The sequence below is a fragment of the Scyliorhinus canicula genome, chromosome 18, assembly GCF_902713615.1.
Source record: "Scyliorhinus canicula chromosome 18, sScyCan1.1, whole genome shotgun sequence".
In the NCBI taxonomy this organism is placed as follows: Eukaryota; Metazoa; Chordata; class Chondrichthyes; order Carcharhiniformes; family Scyliorhinidae; genus Scyliorhinus; species Scyliorhinus canicula.
In genome coordinates this window covers 71,663,038-71,677,356 of record NC_052163.1, presented here as the reverse complement: position 1 = coordinate 71,677,356, position 14,319 = coordinate 71,663,038, and the positions used below count along the sequence as shown (strand labels likewise).

Here is a 14,319-nt window from a genome sequence, read left to right as displayed (position 1 = left end):
GGCAGTGATTGGGTCCTACCCTAGTGGGATGGTTTTCAGAGAACCAAGGAAAGGACAGTCGGGTCCTGGACATTCAGAGAAGAGGCTTTGAGAGTCTCTTTCTCTAGAAAAGTTGCATAGCTGCTGTATTTCTGAACCTACAGAGAACATGGATGAATCTATAATGAAAACCATTTTAGACTGAAAGCAGAAACCTTGAGCTGAAAGTTTAAACTAAAAGGAAGGTGTGCCAGAAGAAAACCACCTGAAACAAAGGCTGTTACCCTTGTTACTTTCATCATTATTTCTCTTTTCCCCACTGTATTTGTTTGTCGTGTGCAAAGGTTTTAGTTTAGATTGGCATAATGGTCAGCACAGAGTTGAAGGGCCTGTTCCTGTGCTGTACTTTTCTTTGTTCTTTGCATGTGTGCGCTATGTACACATGGGAGATGCAAGAGAAGATGAAACTTTTTCACATATCAAGTGATTAAGATCTGGACTATGCTGCCTCATCACGTGAAGGTTAAATCGAGGCATTCAAGAGGGAATTGGGTTGTGCGGCCGCAGCGCAAAGAGCTCCCGCCGGTGGCCATGAGTCGCAGCGATTTCGGGGAAGTCCCCGAGTTTCAACGCACTCCCCGGACTATTGCCGGCCTCTGGGGCCGTCGCGGGCAGCCAACGGGGCTGGTTTAAAAGCTGCCGAAGAACCTCATGCGGGTGCCGGGGGCTGAGGCGCTGGGCCCACCGCAGCGTCAGGGCCAGAGCAGCGGGGCAGAGCTACAAGGAGCAGCAGGCCCGAATCCAGGGCACAATGTAAGTGGGGTGTCCCACATCGGATAGCTCCCACGTAGGAGGAAGAAAGAAGGCTGAAGCCTGGTCCCAGGGGGAGCTCTGGATGAATGCAGGGGAGAAAAAAAAGAAGATTTGAAGATTTAAGGAAGTTTGGTGAAGGTTTTTTTTTTTCTTCCCTTTTTTTCCCCCAAAAGAAAAAAAGAATAATTCAGATTGATGAAGGACAGGAGGGTGGAGGGGGAGAAAGAAAGTAAAAAACAATAAGCTGCTAAAGGATGCGAAAAGCAGCGTCGAAGAAAGGAGGAAATGCGGGTTCGCCGCTGAAGGAGAAAACAAATAAAAGTGTTGACAGGATGGCGGAAGCCGAACTGCAAAGCTTACGGTGGAGAAGGTGACCGAGGTGATGGCGGTGGAGCTGGAAAAACAGTTTGCGAGGCACATGGAGGTCTTGAGGAAGGAGACGGCGGTCGTATTGAAGTCACTGGTGGAGGAGGCAAACGCCCCGGTGGAGGTGGCGGTGGCAAAGGCATTGGCCGAAGTGAGAGAGCAGGCCGAAAAGATGAAGGAAGTGGAGGAAGCCGTGTCAGGACACAGCAATCAGGTCAACTCAATGGGGGATGAACTGCGGAGGGTTGTGGAGGTTATCAGAGGACTCCGAGCAAAGCTTGAAGACTTGGAAAACTGCTCAAGGCGGCACAATTTGAGAATTGTGGGCTTGCCCGAAGGGACAGAGGTTCCAAGGCCAACACAATACTTTGCCAAGAAGTTGGCAGAGCTGATGGGGGAGGGCGAGAACCGCTCCCGCTACGAGCTAGACCGAGCTCATCGGTCATTAAGGCCGAAGCCCAAAGTGAACGAGCCACCAAGGGCAGTAATTATCTGCCTCCATAAGTTTTGCATGAAGGAGAAGGTATTAAACTGGGCGAAGCAGAAGCGGGAGGTACTATGGAATGGTACTGCGGTTCGGATCTACCAGGACTTGACGGTGGAGTTGGCAAAAAGACGACCGGCGTTTGGGCGAGTGAAGGAGACGTTGTATAAGAAGGGGATGCGATTTGGTATGGTGTACCCAGCGAGGTTGAGCATAACGTATCACGGAAAAGATTTTTATTTTGAGACAGCGGATGCGGCTGAGGCGTTTGTGAAGGCAGATGGCTTGGGACAGACGTGAAGAGCGGAACTGGAAGAGAGACTGTGGTCTGTGTTTGAACAGCCGGAAAATGTATAACATTCTTTTTACGGATTTGTATTGTAACTTACTTCTCTTTGCAGTGTTACAGAGTTCAAGTTAAAGGTGGATTGATTGGCGTTCTGTGTTGCGACGGTTAAATGTTATATTAGTGAATTGTAGGCATTGGATTGTTGGGTTTGTTTTGTTTCTTTCTCTGGGACTGGGAGGAAGAGGATGATATATCTTGGGGGGGGGGGGGGGGGGGGGGGGGGGGGGGGGGAGAGCCACCCGCACTAGCTAGCTAAAGTCAGCTAGTGAACGGAGGTGAGGGGAGAGGAGGGCTGCGGACGTTGGAGCCTGGATAGCAGGCTTCAATAAGCCTACGAGCCCCGGGGGGGGATGGATGTTGGGGGATGTTGTTTAAGGGGAACTGTTGGGGGGTGGGGGTTCAATGTTAACAATGGACAGTGGCGGGTCAGGCTTATGGGGCAGGGCCTGGGGGTATGATGATGGTGGATAAGAAAGGTGGGGATAGTCACGTGGAACGCGAGAGGGCTAGGAGGTCTGGTCAAGAGGTCAAGGGTGTTTGCGCATCTTAAAAGTTTGAAAACTTTTGTGGCAATGCTGCATGAGACTCACTTGAGGGTGAAGGGATGGGTTAGCCAAGTGTTTCACTCTGGATTTGATGGAAGGGCTCGAGGGGTAGCGGTGTTGGTCAGCAAAAGGGTACGCTTCTAGATGGAGAAGGTGGTGGCAGATTAGGGGGGTAGATATGCGATTGTGGCAGGGGTGCTGGAGGGGAGATTAGTGGCGCTGGTAAGTGTATAAGGTCCCAATTGGGACGATGTGGGATTCGCGAGGAAGGTGTTTGGGGCCATTCCCGACTTGGACACACACAAGCTGATTGTGGGGGTACTGGAACTTGGTACAGGAGCCATGGTTGGACAGATCACGGCCACGCTGGCTGGTCCCATCGGGGGGCGAAGGCGCTGGCTGGACTAATGGTGGAAATGGGAGGGGTGGACCCTTGGAGGTTCCTGCACCCAAGGGACAGGAGTACTCGTTTTTTCCGGCAGTCCACAAGGTATACTCGCAGATCGACTTTTTTGTGGTGGGAAAGGCTTTGCTGGCTGGAGTCAAGGGGTCGCAATACTCTGCAATTGCTGTGTCAGATCACGCTCCACATTGGGTGGATATGGTGTTGGAGAAGGGGGTAGCGCAGAGGCCGGGGTGGAAACTGGATGTGGAGCTTTTGGGGAACCAAGTATTCTGTGAGAAAATTAAAAAGGTAATTAAGGAATATGTAAGATTCAACTGTATGGGTGAGGTGTCGAAGGCAGTCGTCTGGGAGGCTCTAAAGGCAGTGGTGAGGGGGTGAGGTAATTTTGTTCAAGGCCAGGGTGGACAAAGAGGTTGGAGCGGCAGAGGGTATTGATGAGATGTTGAAGGTAGATAGGAGTTATGCAGAGGATGGGGACCCAGCGAAGCTGGAAAAGAGGAAGGAACTACAGGCGAGCTTCGACCGACTATCCACCAGGAAGGCGGTGCGCCAACTGAGACGAGCAAGGGGTGCAGTTTATGAACATGGAGATAAGTATGTTAGTAGGTCAGCTCCAGAGGGAGGCAGCGGCACGGGAAATTCTTCAGGTAAGGGATAGGGCCGGGAAGTTGGTGATGGCTCCAGAGCTGATTAACAAGGTTTTTGAGGAGTTTTACGAGCGGTTGTACAGGTCAGAGGCACCCGGGGGAGACCGTGAGATGCTGGAATTTCTAGATGCGTTGGAGTACCCGAGGCTAGGGAGGGGGACAGGGCTACATTAGAAGGAGCAATACTGGAGCAGGAGATAAAAGATGCAATTGGGAGGATGCAATCGGGGAAGGTGGCAGGGTCGGATGAGTTTCCGGTGGAATATTCTAAAAAAATGTAAGGGTAGGTTGGCACCCCTGATGGTGGGGATGTTTGAAGAGGCGATAGGGAAGGGAGTGCTGCCGCAAACCTTAGGGCAGGCATCAATTTCACTGTTGCTTAAAAAGGATAAGGACCCGACGGAGTGTGGGTCGTATAGGCCCATATCACTCCTGAATGTGGACGCAAAGGTATTGGCTAAGGTACTGGCGGGAAGGCTGGAGGAATGCCTCCTGAAGATTATAGGTGAGGATCAGACGGGGTTCGTGAAAGGGAGGCAGCTGTTTTCGAATATTAGGAGGGTTTTGAACATCGTTATGGCACCGGCGGAAGGGAACGAAACAGAGGTGGTTGTGGCATTGGATGCCAAGAAGGCGTTTGATCGGGTAGAATGGGGGTACCTGATGGCAGTGCTGGAGCGGTTTGGGATTGGACCAAGATTTGTGAACTGGGTAAAGCTATTATGCAAGGAGCCGAAGGCGAGTGTCCGCACGAACAATATCAGTTTGAGATACTTTTCTCTCCGCCGTGGGACGAGGCAGGGATGTCCTATGTCCCCCCTCCTGTTTGCACTTGCGACTGAGCCGTTGGCCATCGCATTAAGAAGTTCGGGAGCATGGAAAGGAATAGTGAGGGGGGATAGAGCATAGGGTGCCCTTATATGCCGACGACTTGCTGCTGTATGCGTTGGAGCTGAGTGCGTCGATAGGAGGAATATTGGAGTTACTGCGGGTATTTGGATCTTTCTCGGGGTACAAGCTGAACCCGGACAAGAGTGAGTATTTTGTGGTGTCTCGGCCAGGGGTGGGGGTGCCATTCCATAGGACAGGGACTCACTTTAGATATTTGGGGGTGCAGGTTGCCCGGGAGTGGGGAAGGCTTCGCAGATACAACATCACTAGTTTGGTGGGGAGAGTGAAAGCCGATCTGGCAAGGTGGGATGGTCTCCCTCTGTCACTGGCAGGTCGGGTACAGGCGGTTAAAATGAATGTGTTGCCGCGATTTCTGTTTATTTTTCAATGCCTACCGATTTTCCTGCCAAAGTCTTATTTTAGGGAGATTGAGGGAAGGATTACCTCATTCATATGGGGAGGAAAGGTGGCCAGAGTGAGGAAGGTGCTGCGACAGAGGGGAAGGCAGGCAGGGGGTTTGGGTCTCCCGAACGTGATGTACTACTACTGGGCGGCGAATATGGAGAAGATGCGGAGCTGGGTCAGAGGGGTTGATTCCCAGTGGGTCAGATTGGAGGAGAGTTTGTGCAGGGGGTCGGGGCTGCAAGCACTAGCAACAGCGCCGCTCCCGATAGCTCCGGGGAAATACTCAGGAAGTCCAGTAATAATAGCTTCATTGAAAATCTGGAGGCAGTTTCGGGTTGGGGGCAGGGTCGAGGGAAATGCCGATTCGGGAGAACCACAGATTTGAGCCAGGGAGGTGGGATGGAAGCTTTCGGAAATGGGAGGAGAAGGGGATTAAGACGCTAAAAGATTTGTTTCTTCGGGGTCGATTTGCAGGATTGAGGGAGCTGGAAGCGAAGTAGCGGCTGGAGCAGGGAGAAGTAGAACATAGAACAGTACAGCACAGAACAGGCCCTTCGGCCCTCTATGTTGTGCCGAGCAATGATCACCCTACTCAAACCCACGTATCCACCCTATACCCGTAACCCAACAACAACCCCCCCACCCCAACCTTACTTTTTTTAGGACACTACCGGCAATTTAGCATGGCCAATCCACCTAACCCGCACATCTTTGGACTGTGGGAGGAAACCGGAGCACCCGGAGGAAACCCACGCACACACAGGGAGGACGTGCAGACTCCGCACAGACAGTGACCCAGCCGGGAATCGAACCTGGGACCCTGGAGCTGTGAAGCATTTATGCTAACCAACATGCTACCGTGCTGCCCACATTTAAAAAAAAAAATTTTTAATTAATTTTTTTCCAATTAAGGGGCAATTTAACGTGGCCAATTCACCTAACCTGCACATCTTTGGCTTGTGGGGGCAAAACCCACGCAGACACGGGGAGAACGTGCAAACTCCACACGGACAGTGACCCAGGGCCGGGATCCGAACCCGGGTCCTCAGCGCCGTAGGCAGCAATGCTAACCACTGTGCCACCGTGCTTTAGATATATGCAGGTTCGGGACTTTGCCAGGAAGGAGATACAGAGCTTCCCGGAGGAACCGGCTTCCACGTTGCTGGAGGAGGTGCTGACGACAAGGGAACTGGAGAAGGGGGCAGTGTCAGCAGTGTACGGAGCTATGTTGGAAAAGGATAAGGCACCACTGGAGAAGATCAAAGCAAAGTGGGAGGAAGAGTTGGGAGAGGTTATAGAGGAGGGGGTCTGGTGTGAGGTGCTTCAGAGAGTGAATGCCTCCACCTCATGTGCGAGGTTGGGGCTGATACAGCTGAAGGTGGTGTACAGAGCACACCTCATGAGGGCGAGGATGAGCCAATTCTTTAAAGGGGTAGAAGATGTGTGTGAATGTTGCGGGGGGCGGGGGCTAATCACGTTCATATGTTTTGGTCCTGTCCAAAGCTAGGGGAGTACTGGAAGGAGGTGTTTCAGGTAATTTCCAAGGTGGTGCGTGTGAAACTAGACCCGGGTCCCCAGGAGGCCACATTCGGGGTGTCGGACCAGCCAGGGTTGGAAACGGGTGCGGAGGCAGATATTATAGCCTTCGCCTCGTTGATCGCCCGAAGGCGGATCCTGCTGGGATGGAGAGCAGCCTCTCCACCCTGTGCCCTGGTGTGGCTAGGGGACCTGTTGGAATACTTGACCCTTGAGAAGGTTAAGTTTGAACTGAGGGGAAGCTCAGAGGGGTTCTACAAGTCATGGGCACTATTTATTATGCACTTTCAAGAACTGGATAACATCGAACATTAGTTTGGGGGGGGGGGGGGGGGGGGGGGGGGGGGGGCTGTCTATATTAAAGATGGCTATGGGTAATCCCGGATTCCTTTTTTGTCATTTGTTTATGTTAACATGCGGGCTGATGTTTGGGGGTTGGTGGAAGGATGGGATTGTTGATATTGTTAGGGAGTTTGATATATTTGCTGTTGATTATTGTTTGTTGTTGGTGGGTGTAAATTCGGGAGAAAAAATGTTAAAAAGGAGAATAAAAATATTTCCAAAAAAAAAGTGGGAATTGGGTTTTATTTGAAAAGGAAGAAAATCCAGTGCTGGAGCAAGGCGGCAGCAAAATGACAGTTATTGAATTACTCAAAGAGCAGGTTCGTCGACACAACTAGGCTCAATAGCCTCCAGCTGTGCAATAACAATTCTGGAGATTCTGAAGAGATACAACTCCCCTTGTATCTATATGTAACTACTCAACTATCCTTGTTAAAGAAAGAGTTTGACTGTAATAGTTGGTTATGTTGAATTACACAGTACAGAATGGAGCTTGTATCTGCAATGCCTCTGAATTAGATATTTTGTGTAGGTGTCGAGTGCAGGAAGAAGGAAAGAGAAATAAATCAAATAGAACAATGCAATCTTGTAAAACATTCTTAGGAGTAGGGGAAATTAAATGCTGCCAATACCTTCTTCCAAAGGAGCTGGTGATTCTCTCAGAGGTTCCTGGACGAAACACACTGTGAACAAACAAAGTTTAGCAGAAGATAAATCTCATGCAATCAGTTATCAAACATAAACACACAATGTCCCCTCCCTGTCGGAACGACAATCACTTTCCACCTTTCAGCCTTTGCATTCAAAGGATCATTCTCCACCTCCAGTAAGATGCCACCAAATACACCTTCCCCACCCTGTCAGCATTCTGAAAGAACCACTTCCTCAATGACACCTTAGTCCACTCACCCACAACATGTCATCCTGATTCAAAGGCATCGCAGGAAGTGTAACACCCGCCCTTCTCCTCACTGTTCACTTTTTTCAGCAGTCTCCTCTACAATGGGAAGACCCAGGTACACTGGGTGACCACTTTGTGGAACTCCTCCACTCGGGTGCAAACGGGATTGCCATTTCAATTCATTATCATGCTCACATTTCTGTCCTCTGCCTGCTAAAATGCTCCAATGAGGCACTTTATAGCCTCTGAACTCAACATTAAGTTCAACATCATCAGAGCTCTGTCTTCCATTTTGATTTTCACACCACCACTACCATTGTTTGCTTTTTGTTCCTTTTTTAAGTTAATAAATGTTGGGCCAGAATTTATTGTTCATCCCTAATTTAAACACTCAACCACTAGAGTCACAAGTAAGGATGACAGATTTCCATCTCTAAAGGATATTAGTGAACTACGTTTCTATGACAATGGCAACAGTTCCATTGTCATCATTAATTCTCAATTGTTTTATGGAGTTCAAATTGCACCATCCAGAGCATTACCCTCAGTCTCTGGATTAGAATAATAGCATTAATACCACTACCCCTCTGACTCTCTAGGTCATCTCCCCACCCTGTAACCTGTTTCTTCTTTTTTAATAAATTTAGAGTACCCAATTATTTTTTTCCCCAATTTAGGGGCAATTTAGCATGGCCAATCCATCTAACCAGCATCTTTGGGTTGTGGGGGTGAAACCCATGCAGACACGGGGAGAATGTGCAAACTCCACACGGACAGTGACCAAGGGCCGGGATTCAAACCCGGGTCCTCAGCGCCACAGTCCCAATGCTAACCCATCACATTTCTCTCTTCATTTTCAAATAAGAATGAAAATGGATTCTCAACATGAACTATTTCTTTCTCACAGATGCTGCCAGACCTGTTGGGTTTTTCCAGCACATTATTTTTTTTTGGATTGCCAGCATCCGCAATGCTTTCCCTTTATAAAGAATATCCAATCATGCAAAAAATTAAAAACAAAAACAGATTTAAAATGATATCTCTACAGTGCAGGTCTCTATTGCCCTGCGCAGAATCGTAGAATTCAGCAGGTCATATCTGTGCTGGTTCTCTGCAAGTTCCCTTGCTCTTTCATTTGCCAACGCCCTTCAAATTTCACGTCAGACAATTATCCAGTCTATTATCAAATTATCCTCAAAAGCCTGTCACTATCGTTTTCACAACTCAAAGTATTTCAAAATTGTGTGTCTGGAAACTTGTGCCCTACACACCCAAGTCAAGGCAGCACGGTAGCACAAATGGTTAGCACTGTGGCTTCACAGTACCAGGGTCCCAGGTTCGATTCCCTGCTGGGTCACTGACTGTGTGGAGTCTGCACATTCTCCCCACTTCTGCCTGGGTTACCTCCGGGTCTTTCGGTTTCCTCCCACAGTCCAAAGACGTGCAGGTTAGGTGGATTGGCCATGCTAAATTGCCCTCATGTCCAAAATTAGGAGGGGTTATTGGGTTATGGGGATAGGGTGGAAGTGAGGGCTTAAGTGGGTCGGTGCATTGCACTGCATGTTCTATGTTATTAATATATATCAAGAAAAGCAGTGGTTCAAGTACCAAACTCCTGGGGAAATCAATTTATCTCCTTCACTAGTCTGAAAAACATTTGTTTACCATTACTCGGTCACTCAGCCAATGTTGCATCTTGGGTCTCTTATTCCATGGGCTTAAACGCTGCTGACGAGGGCAAATTGTGTTTCACTAATTGGATTAACTAATCCATGTTGGCTTTCTTTTACTCTACTTGCCCAAATTAATGAAATAATATTGTCCCAGGGCCAGCATGCCATATGCCTTACCCACTTGTGTTGCCACTTTCAGTGATCGGTGGACATGCACACCCAGATCTCTCTGCCTGTCAGTACTCACAAGAGTTCTACGATTTACTGGGTAATTCTTACACGCGTTGGACCTTCCAAAGTGCATTACCACACACTTCTCCGGATTAAACTTCCATCTACCATTTCTCCGCCAAGACTCCAACCAGTTTATATCTTGCTGTATCCTGACAATCCTCTTCATTATCCGCAACTCAACCAATTTTTCTGTCGTCTGCGAACTTACTAACCAGACCAGCTACATTTTCTTCCAAATCATTTATATAAACTACAAACAAAGGCCCCAGAACTGATCACTGTGGAACACACTAGTCACAACCTTGCATTCAGAAAACTACTGCTTCCAGTGCTACCCTCTTTACGTGCCCACGTCAGTTCTGTATCTAACTTGCCAGCTCTCCTCTTATCCCATTTGAAGTTCCAGAGGACTGGAGAGTATTTTCGAGGAAGTGACAAAGATTATTTATTTATCTATCTTATCCCATATGACTTCACCATTTGTACCAGTCTACCATGAGGTACCTTGCCCAAAGGCTTTACTGAAGTCCATATATACAACATCTACTGCCTTTCCCTCATCCATCATCTTTGTCACTTCTGGGGCAGCACGGTGGCGCAGTGGGTTAGCCCTGCTGCTTCACGGCGCCGAGGTCCCAGGTTCGATCCCGGCACGGGGTCACTGTCAGTGTGGAGTTTGCACATTCTCCCCGTGTTTACGTGGGTTTCACCCCTACAACCCAAAGATGTGCAGGGTAGGTGGATTGGCCACGCTAAATTGCCCCTTAATTGGAAAAAATGAATTGGTAATCTAAATTAAAAATAAATAAATAAATAATCTTTGTCACTTCCTCGAAAATCTCGATCAAATTAGCAAGGCACAACTTCCCCTTCACAAAACCATGCATCTGCTTTATTGTGAATGCTCACGTCTTTCAGTTCGTCTTTTTAACATGACTTGTTTCGCTCCCAATATTTCTCAATGTTGCCCTGTTTGAATCTGGCCTTTGGTTTCTCTGCCTATCACTTACTTTTCTTATTCCCCTTTCTGCCTTTTGTTTGTGTCCTTATTCCTCATTCTCGGACTCCTTGCGTAGGTTCCCAACCCCATGCCGTTTTAGTTTAAATCCTCCCCAACCACTAGCAAATACTCCCACTATCATTGACCGTTATGAGAAACCATCCCAATTTCTGATCCTTCGTGACCGAAGCATCCAAGATTCTGAAAGGGCTTAACAAGGCTAGACACAGAGGTTGTTTTTCGTCTTGAGAATCTAAAACAAGGGGCACGGTCTCAGGCAGGATAAAGGTCCGTCATTTAGGTTAAGATGAAGAGAATTTTCTTCAAAGGCTTGCGTCTCCTACCCAAAGTATTGTGAATGTTCCATCATTAAGTATTCAACGGCCGAGATAGACAGATTTATGACCTCATGCAGAATTAAATTATATAGGGAACGGGCAGAAAAACAGAATTGACGGGGGAAAAGAAGCCATGATCCAGCACCCCATCCAACAACCTCAACATTCAATATCCTCCACCACCAATGCACAATCGCAACAATGTGTATGTGCCACAGCAGCTTACCAAGGCTCCTTTGACAATACCTTTCCAAATTGAAAACTCTACCCATCTAAAAACAAGAGCACCAAATGCATGAGAACACCACCACCTGCAAGTTCCAAACTACCCTGAATTGGATCTAATATCGCCATTCGTTCATGGTCACTGGGTCAACATTTTAAAAAATACTTTATGGGAAGTTCTTTCTGGCAAGGCCAGAATTTATTGCCCATCCTAACTGCCCTTAAGATGGTGATGAGCTACCTTCTGCTGCGCTGTGTGGGATATTGGTATACCCACAGTACTGTAAGGGAGGGAGTTTGACCCTGCAAAGGAATGGCAATACAGCTCCAAGTCAGGATGGTGTGTGGCTTGGAGGAGAACTTGCAGTTGGTGTTCCCATTCATTGCTGGTCAAGGTCATGGGTTTGGAAGGTGCTGTTTAAGGAGCCTTGGTGGGTTCCTTCAGTACATCTTGTAGATGGTGCACACTGCTGCCACTGTGCAGCAATCATTCTTACCTCGAGTTCAACTTCTTTATTCATGCCTGGGCATAATCAGACAATGATTATTCATATGGGGGTCAATTGAATCCTTATAGCCAATAGGCAAAAAATATTTTTAACCAGTGTCTCGACTGAGGGAACCCAGTCATTTTCTCATAATTAACCATTGTATTCAGTACTGAGAACAGATTGTTCTCTGTCTAATCAACTAATCAATTTTAGCTAGGTCTTTGCCAAGCTATGAAACATGGCAGGTATGAGAAAACATATTCAGTACTTTCCCTAAGACTACGCACGCAAATGCTGAGCTAGTTTTGATAGACACCGGTCAATCTTAATGTCCAATGTTTGATTAAGTTATCCTCCAAGTAACAGACATTCATTTGAACAAACCAGGAGGCCGCAGCTGAGAATTAGAAACCAATGAAAGTAAATGAGGGATTACACCAGAGATAGGAATTCCCTTAAAAATAGGACCTTGTGGTCAACGTCCCTTGTTCCTAATTTCTTGAATCATCTGTATTGTTTGATATTTTGTTTCTAAGATTTTATTCAGTTCTCATTCAAGTGTATACCAGTGAGTAATTAACAATAAAGTCGTATTTTTAATACTCCCACCAAAGGACTACCGATTCTTATTAGAAGGTAAAATAAAAGAGTCCCAACAGACTAGAATGAACTGAGTAGCCCTCGTAGGGCCAAATGGGGTGTAAGTGAACACAGTATTGCTGAGTAGGTTCGCTTGATAGCACTGTTGAGATTAGTTTGCTGATGATCAAGAGCAGACTGACGAGTGAAAATTTTCCAGATTGGATTTACTCGTTCTGCTTTTTATGGGCAGGATATACCTGGGCAATTTCCCAGTGTCATGTAAATGCCAGTATTGTAGATGTGGAGAGAGTTAAGTTCTGGAGCACACGCCTTCAGTACTCTTGCTGGAAACGTTGTCAGGGCACATAGTCTGGGTTAGCATTAACTGCCCTTGAACTGACTGGCTTGCTAGGACATTTCAAAGGACAGTCCAGAGTCAACCACACTGCTGTGGGTCTCGAGTGACACTTAAGCCAGAACGGGTAATGATGCCAGATTTCCTTCACTAAAAGACATTAGAAACATGGAAACTAGGAGGAGTAGGCTATTTGGCTCTTTGAGCCTGCATCGCCATTCATTATGATCATGGCTGATCCTCTATTTCAGTGCCATATTCCCGCTTTCTCTCGATATGCCTTGATGCCACTAAAATCTAAAAAAAAAATCCATCTCTTCAAAAAACATTCAGTGGCTTAGCCTCCACAGCCTCTTGTTAGTGAACAAGATGAGGTTTAACAACAATCTACAATGTGATCATTATAGACTTTTAATTCCAGTTTCCAATTACACAAAGCCACGGAATCTCTGGGGCTGGAGCATCCCTCCCCGATGAACTGAACAAGTTCTATGCCCGCTTTGAACAGTCAGCCAATACATCAGTGCCACCTGCCCCAACAGCCCTGGACACACACATACCCACGTTAAAGCTTCAAGAGGTAAGAGCTGCCTTCTTGAAAGTGAATCCGGCAAAAGCGACGGGTCCCTTGGGAGTCCCTGGGCAAGCACTCAAGACCCTGCGCAGACCTTTTGACGAGTGCATTTGCAGACATCTTCACCACCTCCTTTCTCCGCTCCGAGGTCCTGCCCTTCTCCAACACCTCCATAACACGAGTATCAAAGAAGAACAAGGTAGCGTGCCTCAACAACCAGTAGCCCTGATGTCTGTTATCATAAGAACATAAGAACTAGGAGCAGGAGTAGGCCATTTGGCCCCTCGAGCCTGCTCCGCCATTCAATGAGATCATGGCTGATCTTTTGTGGTCTCAGCTCTACTTTCCGACCCGAACACCATAACCCTTAATCCCTTTATTCTTCAAAAAACTATCTATCTTTACCTTAAAAACATTTAATGAAGGCGCCTCAACTGCTTCACTCGGCAAGGAATTCCATAGATTCACAACCCTTTGGGTGAAGTGAAGAAGTTCCTCCTAAACTCAGTCCTAAATCTACTTCCCCTTATTTTGAGGCTATGTCCCCTAGTTCTGCTTTCACCCGCCAGTGGAAACAACCTGCCCGCATCTATCCTATCTATTCCCTTCATAATTTTAAATGTTTCTATAAGATCCTCCCTCATCCGTCTAAATTCCAACGAGTACAGTCCCAGTCTACTCAACCTCTCCTCATAATCCAACCCCTTCAGCTCTGGGATTAACCTAGTGAATCTCCTCTGCACACCCTCCAGTGCCAGTATGTCCTTTCTCAAGTAAGGAGACCAAAACTCCAGGTGTGGCCTCACTAACATCTTATACAATTGCAACATAACCTCCCTAGTCTTAAACTCCATCCCTCTAGCAATGAAGGACAAAATTCCATTTGCCTTCTTAATCACCTGTTGCACTTGTAAATCAACTTTCTGTGACTCATGCACTAGCACACCCAGGTCTCTCTGCACAGCAGCATGCTTTAATATTTTATCGTTTAAATAATAATCCCGCTTGCTGTTATTCCTATCAAAATGGATAACCTCACATTTGTCAACATTGTATTCCATCTGCCAGACCCTAGCCCATTCAATTAACCTACCCAAATCCCTCTGCAGACTTCCAGTATCCTCTGCACTTTTCGCTTTACCACTCATCTTAGTGTCATCTGCAAACTTGGACACATTGCCCT

At 47.3% G+C, this 14,319-nt stretch overlaps 1 protein-coding gene across 3 annotated transcripts in view; it reads right to left on the bottom strand.

Annotated features, from left to right (window-relative positions):
* ndc80 (NDC80 kinetochore complex component) overlaps positions 1–14,319 on the bottom strand; it is a 149,862-nt gene that overhangs the window by 125,459 nt on the left and 10,084 nt on the right. For all 3 annotated transcript variants that reach the window (XM_038776776.1, XM_038776774.1, XM_038776775.1), the window contains exon 3: positions 7,396–7,446. In XM_038776776.1, coding sequence (XP_038632704.1) covers positions 7,396–7,446 — 51 coding nt within the window. The remainder of the gene's footprint in view (positions 1–7,395; positions 7,447–14,319) is intronic.